At 51.3% G+C, this 17,999-nt stretch overlaps 1 protein-coding gene across 3 annotated transcripts; it reads right to left on the bottom strand.

The window, feature by feature from the left end:
* Positions 1-284: 284 nt before the first annotated feature.
* WBP2 (WW domain binding protein 2) lies at positions 285-9,452 on the bottom strand. Of its 3 annotated transcripts, XM_008513299.2 has the most exons (8): positions 8,649-9,452; positions 6,144-6,252; positions 4,577-4,712; positions 3,249-3,341; positions 2,461-2,595; positions 2,133-2,255; positions 1,588-1,664; positions 285-1,447 (listed from the first exon to the last, which is right to left on the bottom strand). In XM_008513299.2, the coding sequence occupies exons 1-8, from the start codon at positions 8,705-8,707 to the stop codon at positions 1,394-1,396; spliced, it is 786 nt and encodes a 261-aa protein (XP_008511521.2). In that variant the 5' UTR covers positions 8,708-9,452; the 3' UTR covers positions 285-1,393. The 3 variants fall into 3 exon arrangements, with proteins under 3 accessions (XP_008511521.2, XP_008511523.2, XP_008511522.2); XM_008513301.2 differs by lacking the exon at positions 2,461-2,595 and having other exon boundaries at positions 8,649-8,852; XM_008513300.2 differs by lacking the exon at positions 3,249-3,341 and having other exon boundaries at positions 8,649-8,808.
* Between the last annotated feature and the right edge of the window lie 8,547 nt (positions 9,453-17,999).

The following is a 17,999-nucleotide window of genomic DNA, read 5'->3' as shown; positions in this document are numbered from 1 at the left end:
TATGAGGCACTGACACAGGAACTCATGTCCAGCTCTCCCACCAAGCAAAAGAATCGCTGGGCTGTGCCAGGCCCCAGGGGACTCCGTGGGTGGGCACAGTTGCTGAGCAAGTGCCCGGGAATAGAGACTTGAGAGGCCTTAGCATCCTGGGCCCAAATGGGTCGTGAGAACAAGGGATTCTGACATGGGGAGGGAACACTGCCTCCCTCCCCCGGGGGCCCTCAGCAGCGACAGCTCTCCTTCCCAAGCGCTCACCTCATCATCACACACAGAGCCAGACAAGGTCCAGTCACTTCATTTTTACTACTTCACATTTCCAGCAAACAAATCAAGGTGCAAAGAGGGTTTATTTCACATTAATATATTAACTGGATTTTTTTTGTCAAATAAATAGGGAATTCTCTTTAAATAACCATCTCCTCACTTCATGGCCAGTCCAGGAGCAAATGAGAGCAAATTTTAGTGCATCCAGGGGACATATCGCCAACCAGGCATGAAGCTTAAAGGGAAGAGGGCAGGCTGAGGGGCTGGGGAGAGGTTATGGTCAGCACACAGGCCCAGGCCAGGCCCCTGGAGTCAGGGGTTTGTTCCCAGCCTGCCCAGCAGCCCCCAAATGGCATGGTGGGATGGACATGCATTCTCCAGTTCCAGTCCAAGAGGCCTCTTCTAGAGGGAAAAGAGAGAAGGCAAAGGGAACCAAATTCCAGAAACACCAGCAGGGAAGCAGGGGCTCCTTCCCCCAGCCACTGTGGCCTGACCCTCATGCCACCCAGCCCCTGGCAGCTCAAGGTAAAGCTCCCAAAGTCCCACAGTGGTGGCCACAGAAAGCAAGGACAGGACAGAGAAGGGAAGGCATGTATGACTGGGCTGGAGGGCGGCTAGGAACTGAATGTGGGCTGACAGTCCGGTGGGAAAGTGGCTTCCTGGGCAAGGCGCAGACCAGAGCGGAGGGAATGTGAGGGGGCCTGGCAGGGCCCTCGGGAAGACACGCAGCTGGTCCAACGGGAGCTCGGGAGGCTGAGTATAAAGTGGCTACCAAAACGAGGAGCTGGACTGCGGTGGAGGAGGTGGCCAGAGAGTCCCTCCATGGGTAGAAGTTGCTAGAGCAAGCCGGGAAGGAGGGGGATGCCCCGCGTGCCCAAGGAGAGCCCAGCAACGGTGGGAGGGAAGTGCGCTGAGCAGCGCCTGGGCTGCGGGCTGGGTGGGAAGCTGGGAGGCACTGCTCCCGAGTCAAGGGCCCCTCCTTCCCTCAACGCTAGTTCCTGGTAAGTGTTTTATCATCAGACCTGGAGGAAGAACAAGGCCCCCTCATCACAGGCCCAAGCCCAGACTGGGCCCCAAGGGGAGGGAATGAAAGAGTGATGAGAGGTGGGAGGCAGGGGGTGTGAGGGGTCTACTGGGTCTTCTTATCTTCTGGGGGGTAGTAGGGAGGTGGCGGAGGCTGGCTCTAAGGAAGAAAGGAAGGAAAAAGATCACATTAGAAGGTTCAAAACAAGACAAGGTCTCCCCCGCCCCTAAATCCCAGCACACTGTGGCTGCGGGGGTCCCTCTGGCACCGTGGCCACCCTGCTCACCCCCCTCGCTCACCGTGGGCATGTAGACGTTGTGGGGGTTTCCTGGGTTGTAATAGGCGCTGGCAGCTGCTTCTGCGGCCTTGGCTTCGGCTGCAAGAGCAAACACACTCAGGATGAGCCCCAGTGACAAGCTCTCCCCTCCTCTTCCAGCTGTCCCTGGAGCTGCTCTCAGCCCGCTGACCCTGGCCCCCCAGCGCTCAGGGTGGCTGCTGCTGAGCATCTAGTTCCATCAACAAAACTGGTCAAAATTTCCTGAGCACTGACCATGCGCTACACTGTCCTTGCCAGTCTCTGTACCCCTCTCCCGCTCTGAGCCTTACAGCCCAACCAGGGGATACTGTTACCACCTCTTTGTGGATGAGAAGACCCAGGTGCAGAGAGACCTTTCCAGCCCCAGGGCACACAGCTGGCGAAGGGACAGAGTGTGGGCTGGGACCACACAGTTGGTCCCTGGGGACAGTCCCTAGCCCAGCGGTCATTCATCATTTGGGGCTCCCATGCAACCACGGGGAGGAGAAGGCTGGTCCCCCAGGACTGCCAGCAGCCCAGAGGCCTCACCTGCAGGAGTGGAGGGAACATCAGGGCCGCTGACCGGAGGTTCCATGGGCCCAGGGTAGGGCGGTGGCGGGGGCTGCACATATCCCATGGCCCCGTCCATCATGGGAGGTCCCGGATAGAACTCTGCTCAGCGAGAGAGCGACAGGGACCCAGTGAGCAGCCCAGCCCAGCGCCCTCAGCAGGCACCCTCCGAGGCCTCTCCAGTTTCTCTGTTAGTCTTGAAGCAGGTCAAAAAACAAGTCTCCCCTCTACAACCCCCTGGCCTGGGTGGGGTGGTTAGTGGGTGGGTGGTTGGGGTTAAGGGGTGGGCAGCAAAGGACACACTCACCAGGTGGGGGCGGTGGATAGGGGTAGCCAGGAGGGCAGGGGTACATTCCATTGGCGACTGGCGGGGGAAAGACATAGGCCCCGCTGGGCATGTAAGAGTACCCATAGGCTCCACTGGGGGCTTCACCTCGAGAGGCTATAAGTACAAGGGGAGAGAGAAATGAGTGTCGCCTGCTTCCGGGGCTGGGGAGAGGGCGGCCCACTGCCAGCTGAGGGGAGCCACAGGGTCCCAAGGATGTGCACAGCAGACATGCCTTAACCCCCGTTCCACTCCCCACCCACTCTGGAGGCAGCCTCAATCAGGATGAGGCGAGGGGTCCAGATGGGGACAGAGGTCAGAGCCAGGGCAGGGGAGGTCAAGGACAGGGGTGGAGGGAAGGAGGGCAGTTCAGGGATGGGGTAAAGAGTGGAGCCCGGTAAGGTGGGGGACAAGGTGAGGATGTCTGCTGAACACGTCCCTTGGTGATTTAAAATGGCTGTCGGATGGTGGCTTAACGGCTGGGGTTTTTGTTTGTTTTTATGAGTCCACAGTAAAGTGTCCTTGAGTCCAAACAGCTTTGTCAAAATGTCCTATACCTGCTCCAGGCAGAGGAAACCCAGTCTCTCAGGTACAAGACAGAGCCGACGCTAATTACAAGCTTCCTTCCCAACTCCCAGCCCCAGTGAGCCCAGGGCCCAGACTCATCTCTTGAGTGCTTAAAAAACAAAAGTAAACAAATTCAAACAAACAAAGAAAACACCACACACATTCAGTGCGCCCTTGGCCCCTAATTTTTAGAGCCTTGATACCTTGAGACGCCACCTGTAGCATCCTTTGTCCAAACTCGATGGCACCCCCTGCCATAAAGGTCAACTTGTACAACGCAGAGCCTTCCCAGCCACCTGAGAAGGGACAGTGCATCCACAGCTCAGGAAAAGAACAAGAGTTACACGCGAAGAGATGGGTGAGAGATGGCCATCTGTTCTCTCCAGGCCCATCCAATGCCCAGGGACCTGTGGGGGAAGGGCTGGCCCTGCAGCGCCCCCTCCCTCCCCGGGCTGCCTCTGGCCTGTGGCCCACACAGCATGCCAGCACCGCAGACTGGCCTGCCTGCTGCCCACGCCGGCTTCACTCTTTGGAACAGGGGGCTTTTCCTTCCTGGGACAAACTTGTCCTCTCATCCCCAACCCTGTAAGTACATCTGTGCTAGGGCCTCCCATCTCCAAAAGGCAGCGTCCCAGGAGAAGGCACACTCCGCTGCAACTGACGTTCAAGTTCAGAGCAGATCTCTCACCCTGACGGGGCCTAAGGACAGAGCTCTGGGCCCTCCAGCCTGGCTTCTGCCAAAAGGGAACTGTGAGCTCCTCAACAGCAAGGCTGGGCCTAGCTGGGTGAAGGGGGAAGGCGAGTTTGACACAGAGGTCCCTGGTATCTGCGAAAGAGTCTGCCACGGAGCAGGGCCCCTCGAAGAGTCCAGAGGGGCAGCTGGCTCTTCCTGGCTCTAGGGAGAAGGCCCTTCTCAAGAACCTAATACAGTTGCTACCCACACCTAAAATCTGAACACACTCCCCAAGTCACAATAACCATTCTTACTTAGTTTACAGTCATTTTGCTGATTTCTCTCTCTCTGAAAAGTGATGTGAGCTGCCATCTTTGTGTGTGTGTGTGTGTGGTGAGGAAGATTGGCCCTGAGCTAACATCCATTGTCAATCTTCCTCTTTTGGCTTGAGGAAGATTGTGACTGAGCTAACATCTGTGCCAATCTTCCCCTATTTTATGTGGGATGCCACCATAGTGTGGCTTGATGAGTGGTGCTAGGTCTGCACCTGGGATCCAAACCCATGAACCCAGGGCTGCTGAAGCAGAGCGTACAAACTCAACCACTACACCTCCAGGTAGGCCGCTGAGCTGCCATCTTTAATGCCAGCATTTCCCAGCTCTTGGTAACTAAAACCCCACCCCTGCTGAATAGCTGGCAGCTCAGATGTTGGTCTTAGAAGCTAATCCAGAGCCAGGAAGAGGCCAAGGCTAGGGTGATATTGGTCCAAAAAGGACACCTTCAAGGCAGCAGTCAGAGGTGCCCCAGAGTACCTCTTTGGAAGCCCCGTGTGTGTCCCTGTGCCCCCTTGTCACCAACCTCCTGCTTCGGCCTTCACTGTTCCCTTGATGTAGTTTGCACCAAACACAGGTTGCTTAATCTCACAGTCCTTCATCAGATAGAAAGGCATCATAAAGGACTGCATGGCATCCTTCCCCTTGGACAGAAAGATGACCTGCAGGGAGAAAGAGAAGGGCCATCATCACCCAAATGACAGCCCACTCAGCCATCACTTCCTGTGTATGATGAGCCTGCTCTCAGTGCCGGGGTGGGCAGCCAAGCAAGAGTCCAACAGGCCCAGAGCTCTCTGCACCAGACAGTCCCAGAGAGAGCTTTTGTTTTTGTTTTGTTTTGTTTTGTTTTTGAGGAAGACTGGCCCTGAGCTAACATCCGTGCCCATCTTCCTCTACTTTCTATGTGGGACGCCTACCACAGCATGGCTTGCCAAACAGTGCCATGTCGCGCCCAGGATCCGAACCGGCAATCCCCGGGCCGCTGAAGTGGTACATGCGCACTTAACAGCTGCACCACTGGGCCGGCCCCCAGAAAGAGTTTTTTAAAGTAAGAGGCCTTACATGCAGCCTGCCGGGGAGGACAGACATGTAGTCACAAGAAAAACATGTCGCTCACAGACAGTGTATGTGAGAAGGACTGACTGCTCTGTCATGTGGGTGGTGGTGAGGAGGTGGCGGATGTGGTGTGTAAGTGAAGGGGCCTGCAAAGATAGGGCAGAGAGGCGGGGCAAGGCAGGCAAGGTCTAGGGGCAAGGGGGAGGTCCAGCCTGAGCTGCGCAGAACTGAGAACCAGAGTGGCAGGGGCGTTAGATCCTGGGAGAAGGGGCCGTCGACATTGGCTGCAGACTCCCTGCCCAAAGAGCAGCAAGCGCCTCCCAGGCCGTGCTCGCAGAACCTTCTGTTTTAAACCCCCGACTTCAATCTGTGGCTGGATGCCAACCTGAACCACCAGAGAGAGGCTTTTGAGATGCCCCTCCCTCCGCTGAGTCCTGATAAAACTGGAAGATGCGCTCCTCTCTTCCAACCATCTTTAAGTCTAACTTGTGGGCAGCTACAGACAGCGATCCTTTTCTAAGAATACCCATTTGTATTTCTCTGGAAGTCTGTCGGAGTCTGTCTGCATAACTCTCAGGCGAGGCCCGTCCACAGTCTCTCTCTGCATTTCCCACTCTGCAGGGTTTTGCCGGGCTCTCTGCCGAGTCCAGAGGCTGTGGCCATGCCACCGTATCCTGTTTACCACATGTGTCATTCTGGATGTGCACAAAGGCCTCGTGGGCTACTCCTACAGAAATCAAAATAATAACAGCCTCTCCCCTCCAGGCTTAGGTCAGCCCAGCAGCTGCATCCAACCATGTATTTTGGAGCACTAGCTCTGGAATGTGCATGGATTCACTGTCCAGAGGTCAGTTCAGCTGCACGGTTGTGGTTCTAGAACCCAAGAACACGTGACAGAGAAACACGTGGAGTGAGGAACTGAGGTCCAGCAGGGTTTGGAGGCCACTGGCCTCACGAGGCTGAGGCCAACCTAAGACTCATGTCAAGCCCCAGGAGCCATGAGCCTCCAAAGGCAAGCAATGCGCTGTGTAACTCACCCGGTAAGGGGTAAGGTAGACGGTGCCCTTCTTGGTCCCTTTGAAGGCCTCTGGCACATTCTTCATGTCATTGAACGTAAGTTCTACATGATCATACGACATTAGGATGCTGTGATGAGAAAAGAGGAAAGGCCCTGATGAGACAGTGTGGAGTCATAATCTGTTACCCCCAGGGCGTGGGTGCCCATTAGCATGTTAGTTAGTGGCCTGGCATGTCGTCTCTTCTGTTTCAACACTGCTGCAAGAAAACTATTAACACAGCCATGGAAGAGATGAGCAAGTTGGGGTTCTGCAGAAGTCCCCCAAACCCCACTCATACAGCCCCCAAGTGACCAGTGCGGTAGAGCTGCGAGGCTCTGGAGACGCCATAATCCCTCACATCAGGTTAGATTATCCGGCTTAACTCTTCCACTTTCTTTTTTTTTTTTTAAAGATTGGCACCTGAGCTAACATCTATTAGCCAATCTTTTTTTCTTCTTCTTCCTCTTCCTTTCCCCAAAGCCACTCCAGTACATAGTTGTATATTCTGGTTGCAGGTCCTTCTGGTTGTGCTATGTGGGATGCCGCCCCAGAATGGCCTGATGAGCAGTGCCATGTCCGCGCCCAGGATCCGAACCTGTGAAACCCTGGGCCACCAAAGCAGAGCGTGCGAACTTAACCAGTCAGCCACAGGGCCAGCCCCATCTTCCACTTTCTTTTAAGTCCTTATCATAGGTGTTCTGTTTTTGTTGGTTTGTTTCTTTAAGCCTAACATATAAACATTTTAAGACATGACTCTACACATTACACAAGGGTTTACTTTGGGGTTCCTAAGTTGGGTCTGCAGGATGTCAGTTCATGAAGCCCTTGAGATAATTGTATACGTGCATTTTTCTGGAAGAGTCCATGCTTTCATCGCCCTCAAAGGGGTTCATGACTGGAAGGGTAAGGTTTTTACTCTTTTACACATTTTACACATCAAATTTTAAATGCTGAATGTAAATGTAAACTTCAATTATTGTCTACACAATTTTTTCAGAAATGAGGCTGAAGCATTTTCTGAAACGGGGCACATCGTTATTTAGCAGCAGTGAGCCCTAAACCAGGTAGGAGCAGGATAAATACATTCTTGTTCCAGAAAAGTCGCTCTGAGAGAGAAAGAAAATGGTCGCAGGAGATGCTACCAAATGTCATCAAAAGGGTTCGTCAGCGCCCAGGACAGTTTGCACCCAGAGAAGCTACAAATGAGGAGCAGTGTGAGGCTTCTCTGATTATAAGACAAGGTCCAAGTTCAAATGGTTCCATTTGTCTTTTTCATCCTCCCAAATATCATAACTTTCTTCACTGGGGAGGGGTAAGTGAAAAGAGAACCAGAAAAAGAGAAGAACAGCTCAGAGAAACGAGGTCATTACCAGGAACAGGCTGGTCTGGCAGACCCCGAGCAGGTAAGATGGAGGCAAAGTCAGCATCCTGAGATCAGGGGCACCCGAGGCACTCGCCTCTGACTCATCGAGCATCCCTGGGTGACAGGCCCCAGGCTGGGTGCTGGCCTTAGCCAGCTACAAGGCTCTGATTGCAACAAGCCTCCTCTGGTGACTCAGGTTCCTGCTAAGCTCTTTCTGCCCTCAAGAGGCGCTTCAGGGTAAGCATAGCTCAACCAGGGAGGGCTGCTCTGATTCTCAAAGCCCAAGGAACAGGAGGAGAGAGAAGCCATCCAAGGAGCCCAGAGGTGGGAGGACAGACAGAACTGACTGGGGGATGGGCAGACAGAACCCTGAAGTTGAGAGACCTCTGCTGTGGGGAGTGACCAAAACCAACAGGCATTCAAGAGAAAGAGACAAGGGACCAACCTGTACAAGGACTGACACTACGCCAAGAACTGTGTTAAGACATTTGACGAAGGTTATCGTTTCATTTCACCTCTGAGCCTCAGTTTCTTATCTGGAAACTGAGCAGTTCTGGAATATACTGGGAAGGCTATTTACTGGTAGTTAAACCTGCTGACTTTGGAGTCAAGACTCCTTTCGTGGAATTCCCCCTCTGCTACTTACAGCTCTGTGATCTCAGGCAAGTTACTTATCTCTCTGTGCCTCAGTTTCCCTATATAGCAAATGTGTACAATATCACCTCCCGCACAGGATTTACGTATTAAGGTAGAGAAGGCGCAGTGCCTGACACATAGTAACGTAGTATACGCCCAACACCTGGGAATTATTTCGGCCTGAGGCTCTTCTCATCTCTTAAAGTCACCGACCCTGGGAAACAGGCCCAAGAACTAGCCCGAGACCCCACCCATCTCCCCAAACCCCGTCCTCGTCCAGCTGCCCTCCGCGATCACATCCCACAGCGGACCCCGATCTCCAGGCCCCTCCCCCACGACCCCCCTTACTCTAGCCCCGCCCCCGGCCGCTGCCTGCCACCGCTCCCCAACAGTTTCCTTTTCCCGGAGTTATGCCCCACCGGCCACCGCCCACCCCCTCGACGTCCGCCCCTCGATCTCCCAGGATCCCCCCGCAGGGTTTTCACCTCTCGGTGTTGTTGACGATCACTCCGCCACCCTCCGAGTGATTCTTGTTGAGCGCCATAGTCTCGGAAAGGGGTCCCGAGACTCACAACGCAGTGCGCTTGCGCTCCTCTTCGGGCCGCCCCCAGTGGCGTAGCTCGTATTAGAGTCAGCCAATCACAGCTCTTGCACAGACGCTGGCCCAACCACCTGATCCCGAGCATCACATGGTAACACAGTAGCTCCCCCTCCCCCCAGTTTCGCTTGCATCACAAAGTTGAAGACTACAATTCCCAGAAGGCAATGCTCCCTCAACCTCGGCGTACGCACTCCCTACCCCCACCCGGTCCTCTGAGGGACCTGAAAAAAGTTGGCACGTCGCAGGGGAGTTAACCGTAAAGGCCCTGGACGCCAACGCTCGTACCCACAGGATGGGGGCTGTAACCTAAACCTAGTGTCTGGAGGGCTTAACACTCAGTGGAACACCGTTCACTCAGCGACCTTTATGGAGCACTTTCCTAGGTGACTTTGTCCCCGACTTGGGTGGTCCCTGAGTCATGTAGGTGGGTGCAAGACTGAGCCTGTTGCAGGACGTGGTGGGCTAGCCGACTGACAGAGGAGTCAGGAAAAACTGCCAACCCTTTCATGAAATCAAACCCGGACTCTCTGAGGTGGGCGGGGAGAATCTCCGTGTCGGGAGGGGAGCCTGGGCCCGGCGTCCGGCGCTGATCGCCCCCAAATTCACTGTGGAGTCGGGAGCGCCCCACCTCACCGCCGCCTCCAGCACAGCTGGCCGCGCGGTGGCGCTGCACCCTCTAGAATGCTCCGGCTTTGCCGTCCGGCCCGCCCTGCAGCGTCCTGGCTGCAAGATTTGAACAAGATGCGGGAGTAACTGAATGGACCTGAGCACAATGCGACACCCGCAGCTTGCAAAGTGGGGCTGACTCATTTTAGCTTGTGACCCACCAGTGGGCGGTCCCCACTGGGAAGCTGTGGTTATGTGACCCCCGCCCCCCCCACCACCTCCGAGGGGGATCTTTAAGGGGGAATGTAAGGGTCTCACTCCACACGTGGTGATGCTGCTGCATCATTAATCTTAAGGGAGAAGAGTTTGATTTTAAGCAGACGGCTGATTTCCTGACACGTGACGGCCAACCTCGGGAATCCACCTGCTTGATTTACCTTTTTAGTTAGATTTCCTAGATGAACCATCAAAAACTAGAAAAGATTATGAAACTAGGTAACGACCTTCTGTGAGGTCTTGTGCAAAACCACGTTGGACCTGCAGGACAAGCGCAATGAAGTAGTGCGCGATAAAATCTGCCCCGAATGAATAGATTAATTTTCGCACATGCAATCTGTGCAGTCATTGAAAACAATGAAGTCAAATTAATGTGTGCTGACATGGAAAGACTGCCGAACTTCGTTAAGTATGGAGTGGTGTATAAAAAATAGGGTCTAGGGGCCGCCCGGTGGCGCAGCGGTTAAGTGCGTACATTCCACTTTGGCAGCCTGAGCTTTGCTGGTTCCGATCCCGGGTGCGGACATGGCACCGCTTGGCACACCATGCTGTGGTAGGCATCCCACATATAAAGCAGAGGAAGATGGGCATGGATATTAGCTCAGGGCGTCTTCCTCAGCGAAAAGAGGAGGATAGGTAGCAGTTAGATCAGGGCTAATCTTCCTAAAAAAAAAATGTCTATAGATATAGAATTTATGAAAAGATCCACTACACATTGTTTCTGGCATTATCTCACTGAGGCATGGTTCTGGGACTTGGGGTTGGCTGGTGACTCAGTGTGCTAATATTAATAATAAATTTCAAACAGAAAGGGAAAATCCAGCCAGGAATGGGTATGCAAGAATGGCTGCTCTAAGGACCATAAAAGGAACGGTGGGGCAATGATGTCGAACCTGAAGTGAGTTCGCTCACCTGTCACACAGTAAGCCAGTCTTTGACACCGGGTGTAGTGGAAGAAAGTAGGAATTTTATTGGAAAGCTCTGAGTAAGGAGAATGGGCAGCTAACGCTGTAATCCCAAACTCTTCGAAAAGCTACAAGCAGGGGTTTTTATTTGGGGTTTTAGGTTGGGGGGGGGGAGATAAGGAATTTTGCAGGTGGAGGTCCTTGGCTGGCTGTCTCCAGGGTGGACTCTGGTGCCAGGAAGCCGAGGAATTGGGTCTGGGAAGCTTTGGTTTCTTGATGTTCTCTGGACGTCAGCTTTCCTGTGATAAACTTCAAGAACCTGGGATTAACCACAACTTTAGTGGGAGCCCAGTGTGAGCCCACCTGGGCTTTAACAATTTGTGACTTCTGTTTGGTTGTAAAGCTCAGGGAGTCAAAGGTTAAAGAAACAGATATTTACATATGAGTGTAACTAAAGAGCAGGGAACTGGGATGAGTGCTTTTGGTTTTAACCCTATATATGCTGGGTTCGCTGTAGGGGAACCGATACCAGGGCCAGTATTAAGAACCTGTAACAGCACCAGTCCGGTCCCACCCCGACCCCTTGGCAGAACTGGGTTGGTGGCAGACACAGATGCAGGTGTTGTGGAGTCTGAAGCTCAGACAATTTTGGAGGCCCTATTTAAGAACTTAAATACACAATCATGAATACATGGAGAGAGATGGCAGGCTTAACTGATTCCTGCTCAAATGTCCAACTTTTGCAAATTTTGTGAAAACATATGACCAGATGAACACATTGTTAGGGCTGCTCCCAGCGGTGGAGGGGCCAGTTGTTTCCAGTACCCACACTGAGGGGCTCAAGGGCAGTTCAGTGCTGAACCAAGATGGTGGCAAAAGGCCCTGCCTGGGCCCAGGTCTCAGTACTCAGACCTCTCCTGCCTTCTAGTCCAGCCAGTTCTGCCTGTTTCTAGAAATGATCACTTTTCACTGAGCTGTAATTGCTCCTGTTCTCCAGACCAGAGCTTCTTGAGCTGTGTGCCAAGCAGGATTATGCCTGAGATATTGCTCCCCTCACCCCAAGTCAGCCAGGTGGGGTTCAGGGTGTCTGGGCTTCTGGACTAGTCACCCTTGACCTCCAAAAAGCTCCATCTATTTGCCCCAGTGAGCAGAACAAATATCATTTGTGCTGAACACATAATCGTTTTCCCTATGTGCCACTAAAAAGGTTGGGAAGCAGTTTATCAGATGGTGGCTTTCCTTTTTTTTTTCCCCTTGACCCACAGTAAGAAACACATTTTATGTCAAGACTCAATATACACAGATGTTTATTTATAAGTGAAACTGAAAGAGTAAAAATCTGTTTGGGTCTGAAAGAGTAAAAATCAGCTCAGACTAAAATGGAAAAAAACAGCCCTGCAGTTAATCAGGCTGGGAGGCAAGACATAGATAAAGCCTGCAGCTAGCCAAGCTAGCCGAAAGAAACATGGTTTCTCCCCAGCTCCTGCGGTCGTTGTAAGATGGTATTGATGTGGGGTCAGTGAGCCGAGGAGTCGAAAGAAAGATTTCCTGGACTCTCAAGATCTGGCGGTAGTGCTCTTTTATTTAGAGAATAGTGTGGAATAGCATGGAGACAGAACCCATGGGCAGTCAGAGCTGCTGCTGCTGCCGGCATGGGGACAGGACTCATGGGCAGTCAGGCTGCTGCGTGGGCACAGGGCCCACGGGCAGGAGGAGGTGCTGCTGCCACTGCTTCTGCTGCAAACATGGGTGGAGAGTATGGCTAAATTTAAGGCATAGACATGTGAGCCATCTCTTTACAAGACAAAGGAAAGAACATGTAAAAAAGTTAAAATGGTATCAGTGCATCAGTGCAGGTGGGGTCTGGCCATTGGGTGGTCCCACAACTTTTAGATAAGAATCAAATCGGATTAAGTAAAGGCCAGAAGCCACCACCCTAAATCAGTTACATGAGGTTGCCAGACAGTAACCAACTTAAGTTCTTGCCTTCCGCATTAAGAGTTTCTAGAGATAAGGCCATCCCCCTTCTTCCTGGCACAGAGAGGAGGCATCTTTACAGATGGAGGTTTCCCTTACAAACGTAAATGTTTCCCAACAATGGGCAATCAAACACCAGTCCTCGGAGCCTGCTTCTCATCTGCAGTTTTAAAATTAACCAGCCTAAAATCCTCATCAGTGTGACAACCTCCTCTCTCAGCCACTGCTGCTTTCTTATCAGTGAGAACCCTAGACAGGCTTTGCAATTCCCAACTATAGTGGGCGTGCCCCAGTACCAAACTGCTCATCTCCTGACAGCACCCAGGCCTTCATTAAACCCCACTGCTTCTAATGCTTGCACAGAAACAGCCACCACTCCAAAACGGATCCTCGCTTCCCATTGTAGACTGACAAATAAAAACGGCAAGCAATAGGATATATTGGAGAATGTGAGGAAGCCATTTGGTATAAACCTAATTCGGCCTGACCTTGTCTTTCCAAAAGGACCTGACCGAGGCCGTTGAGCATGCATTGTATATCTGCTTTAGATATTCCCTAAGGCAAGGGCAAAGGCCCTTGAGATAAAGGTGCAACTTCCCTTCCCCTCCCAACGTTGGCATCTCCTTAAGGATTAAGCATCTTTCCTTAGGCTAGAAGCTGATTGCTGCGCTCACCTGTGACCGCCCAGCTCGAGGCAATAGACTTGCCTCCTGCTATGCCCACCAAGAGAGCAGACCCACTACCTGCTGTGTCCATCAAGCACTGTGCTGACAGGGCAATCTTGTGACTATTGTGAGAGGGACATTTCAATCATATGGGAAACGTCCTGCTTAGGGGTATATAACCACTCTGTATACCTCATTTCTTTGGTGCCCTTTCTTGCTTTCGTCGACAAGACCCCCCTCAGAATCCTTCAGAACCCAAACCTGACAAAAACTGCTTCCCTCCTTCCTCTTGTGGACAGATGGGTGTCGACAAAAATAATCCATAACCAATCTATAAATGAAAATTTGGGTGAGTTTATTCTGAGCTTAAATCTTAGGATTATAACCCGGGAGAGTCTTTCCACAAAGGAACAGAGCGCTCCAAAGAAGTGGGGGTACACAGGGTGGTTAGATACCCTCAAAGAGTATGTTTCACATATGATTGAACTGTCCCTTTTACAATAGTCACAAGGCTGCTCTGTCAGCACAGCGATTGATGGAAACGGCAGATAGGTCTGCTGTCTTAGTGAACGCCACGGGGTGGCAGGTGTATTGCCTAGGGCTGGGCGGTCACAGATGAGCGGGCAGTCGGTTCCCAGCCTAAAGAAAGATGCTTAATCTTTAAGGAGATGCCAACGTTGGGAGGGGGAGAGAAGTTGCACCTTTATCTCAAGGGCCTTTGCTCTTGCCATAGGGAATATCTAAAGCAGATATACAATGCGTGCTCAACGGCCTCGGTCAGGTCTCTTTTGGAAAGACAAGGTCAGGCCGAATTAGGTTTATACCAAACGGCTTCCTCATATTCTCCAATATATCCTATTGCTTGCCATTTTTATTTGTCATGGGCATCCTGTGGCAACCCTGGAGGCTGTGCCTCCTGTCCCCCGGCTCCAGAGGCTTCACCAAGACAACTTCCCGAAACAGTAGCTACCCTCACTACATGCTGCTGGAGAACACTTTTCTGTTGCCTTAGTTATGAGCACATGGAAAAATCTTACTGCAATCTTGCATGCAAAGGAAAAGGCCCCTGGTGGGCCAATTCAGAGGTTCCCTCTTGGAAGAGACATTTTATAGGAAAAGAGAACTGTCAGAGAGCCACACTGTCTGGCCAGAAGTCACTGGGGTCCTGACCGAAGACAGCTGGGTGGGTGGGTAAGTAATTTCCCAGAACAAATCTTAATACCATTAAAGTTTATCTAAAATTTACTTAAGCATTTTTTTAAAGATTTTATTTTTCCTTTTTCTCCCAAAGCCCCCCAGTACATAGTTGTGTATTTTCAGTTGTAGGTCCTTCTAGTTGTGGCATGTGGGACGCCGCCTCAGCATGGCCTGATGAGCGGTGCCATGTCTGCGTCCAGGATTCGAACCGGGGAAGCCCTGGGCCACCCAAGCAGAACGCGGGAACTTAACCACTCTGCCACAGGCCCCAGGCATTTTATCATGAATGCTATTTTTTCCCAGAAGGAGACTGCGAATTATATCAGTTGGAAAAAAAAAAGATTTGTCCCAGGTTTGGGACAATTTTTATTTCAAATTTTTATTTTATATTGTGATATACTCTGAGACTTTCTATTATATTTTGTCATTTAAAAATTGCTGATTGTTCTGCGTTAAATCGATTTTGCAATCCTCAGCTTGAAAATCCCTGTTCCAGAAGAAAGGGTGGGGCTGGCGATGGTGAGGTGGGAGGAGGAGAGAGGAGAGTGCTGGAGTCATTAGAATATGGCCCTCCCCCGTCAGGGACTGGGTCCTGAGTCCTCCCAGCCTGGAGCCGAAACTGTCCCATATTCACGCTTCCCAAATCAGTATGCTAAAGAGTTGTATCAGTGTGATTTAGGTGATCCTCCACCTCTGGGTGTGGCAGGATAGTTTTTTAGATATTACACTTTCGCTTCTCTCCTCACGTGGTAGGCGACTCCAGAGACTGAGAGTGTTTTTCCATCTCACAGCAAAGAAGGTGGGCAAGCCTTCTTGTTCTCAGTGTGGCTTGTGGGCTCTCTATCAGCTGTTCTCAGCTCTGGCTGAACGCAGGCAGAAGTTACCAGATGCTTTGAAAGTACAAAGGCCCAGGCTTTTGTTTGATGTCAAGGCCTATTGTGTGAGGCTGGGGCTGTAGGAGACGGAGCCGGAGCCGGAGCCGGAGCCGGAGCCCGAGCCCGAGCCTGAGCCCGAGCCGGAGGGCTGGAGGGGGCAAAATGGCTGGACCTCGAGAGGGAAGGGGTGCTTTCCAGAGCCCAGGGACAGGAGCAAGGTTTGGGGGCTTCTCCAGTGGTAGCACCCCCTGCCCTGCTCCCACACGGCAATCCCAAGATGTGGGATGTGGTCACTAGGGGACCTGAACACCAAGAAGTGTGGTTTTGGGGTTTTGTGAAAGGGTCCAGTCGGGAGACAGAAACCACACCAGCTATCTGAGCAAAGACAATTTACTATAAAGAATTAACATAGGTATAAAGTTGGGCATGTCGCTTTAAAGTTATTTCTTACCCTTTGGCAAAGGACAGCTCATAATCAAATTTATTTGATTTAGGAACAATGCCAAATTTGACATTTCTTGTGCTTGAGTGTTAAGGAACAAATTCATGCTTGATTCACCACATTTATTCACTCAGCCAGTTGTCATCCTTCAAATAAGCCAGAGAGAGAAAGAAAACTCTTGATAACCCTCAACTTTCTGCCATTTGCTATTGGCTGGTTGAGCTGTGACGATGGAGTGGCTGATGCCATGTGAGGTGTTGGTGATGTGGAAGTGAGCTATTTCAAGGCACGTCATTTTGGACGTGGGCATTTCAGGAACACAAGTTCCTTGCTCCATCAGGACGCAGAGCCAGGGCACAGCTGGGGCTGTTTCTGGTTGCTATGGAGATGAGCCTCACCCTGTGGTTTCCAGTCAAGACCTCCCTGCTCTGTCCACTTCAGTTTCCCCAGGCGCAGCTTCAAGGCCTGTTCTGAGCGATTCCTGCTGTAGGAGTGTTTACACAAACCTCCTGCTTCCATTCCCATTTCTGTGCCTCCAAAACCCCAGAAAGCCATAAAGACGCCTGCAGGTGTCACCTCTGAGGGTGTCCCCACCCCAGCACTGAGGAGCCACGCCTGGAGGGACCCTTCTGTAGGAGGAGATAGGGAAGGTGGGATCGAGGGAGGCTCTTGTGGGTCTGGGCCTCTTGCTGCTATTTCTGGGTCCTCCTTCCCAGTGTTGGTGGGGGAGGGCTCCTCTCCATCTCCCTGGAAAGATGCAAAGTCCCTCTCATCCCCCTTTTTCCCTCCTTAAACCTATTTCTTCCCTCAATTACAGAGTGATTTCAAACTTTCAAATCTGATTGTATTGTTTCCCCATGTGAAACCCTGCTTTGGCTTCCAATCGCTCCTAGGAAAAGTCCAGAATCCTTACCAGGCTCTGCCCTGCCAGACCTGGTCTGTTCACCTCATGCACTTTCCCCTCTTCTTACAATCTAGCATGCGCTGGAGTGCTCTGTCCCAGGCCCTGCCCAGGCCCATCCTTCTTGTCTCCCTAACGCCTCCTTGTCCTCAGCTGTCCCTTCGGGGAGGTCTTCCCTGGAAATGCCCCTCCCTCAGCCGTAGTACGGCCCTTTCTCATGGCCACTGTTTCTTTCTTTCTCTTTTTCTGGTCTCTGGGAAATTTGTGTTTTGTTTTGTTTTGTTGTAGTATAGTGTAGGAGGCAAAACTTTTCCTCTGTCCTCTTAGGGTCTCCAGCTGGGCCTGTAAATTAAGTTGACGTAAGACAGATCAATAGGAGAAAAGCATACAAATTTTATTTTCACATGTACATGAGAGCCTTCACAGGAAAATGAAGACCTCAAAACCTAGGCCAAAGTGCTTATATACTAGGTTGAACGAAGAATAGTAATTGTGGAAAAGTCACTAAAATATATGAGGAGGCTAAAGGAACATGAGGGTCCCACCTCTGGTGATAAAAATGTTCTTTTCCTCCTGGTGTTGGGGGACATCTTTCACATGGAATTTTATCTCCTCTTTTTTTTTGAGGAAGATTAACCCTGAGCTAACTACTGCCAATCCTCCTCTTTTTGCTGAGGAAGACTGGTCCTGAGCTAACATCTGTGCCTATCTTTCTCTACTTTATATGTGGGACGCCTGCCACAGCACGACTTGCCAAGTGGTGCCATGTCCGCACCCGGGATCGGAATCAGTGAACCCCGGGCCGCCAAAGCGGAACATGCGAACTTAACCCCTACGCCACTGGGCTGGCCCCTTATCTCCTCTTGTCAGGAAGAAAAGGGGAAGTCAGAATGCTCTTCTTGCATCTGCTGTTTTTCAAGTCTTTTTAGCACAAAATAGTCAATATGACAAACCAGTATATTTTGGGGAGGCATATTCTGAACCTCCTTAGTGGTAAAATATACATAATGTAAAATTTACCATTTTAACCATTTTAAGTGTGCGATTTGGTAGCATTAAGTCCACTCAGGTTATTGTGCAGCCATCACCACCATCCGTCTCCAGAACTTTGTCATCATCCCAAACAGAAACTCTGTCCCCATTAAACACTAACTCCCCATCCCTCCCTCTTCCAGCCCCCGGTAACCTCTTTTCTACTTTCTGTCTGTATTAATTTTCCTATTCTAGGAAACTTATATAAGTAGAATCATACAAGATTTGTCCTTTTGCATTTGGTTTATTTCACTTGGTATAATGTCTCCAAGGTCCATCCATGTTGTAGCGTGTGTCAGAATTTCCTTCCTTTTTACGGCTGAATGGTATTTCATTGTATGTGAACACCACATTTTGTT

This window comes from Equus przewalskii, chromosome 10 (genome assembly GCF_037783145.1).
Source record: "Equus przewalskii isolate Varuska chromosome 10, EquPr2, whole genome shotgun sequence".
Lineage (NCBI taxonomy): Eukaryota > Metazoa > Chordata > Mammalia > Perissodactyla > Equidae > Equus > Equus przewalskii.
Note: the sequence above shows the minus strand (reverse complement) of the source record. Positions and strands in the feature narration are given on the sequence as shown.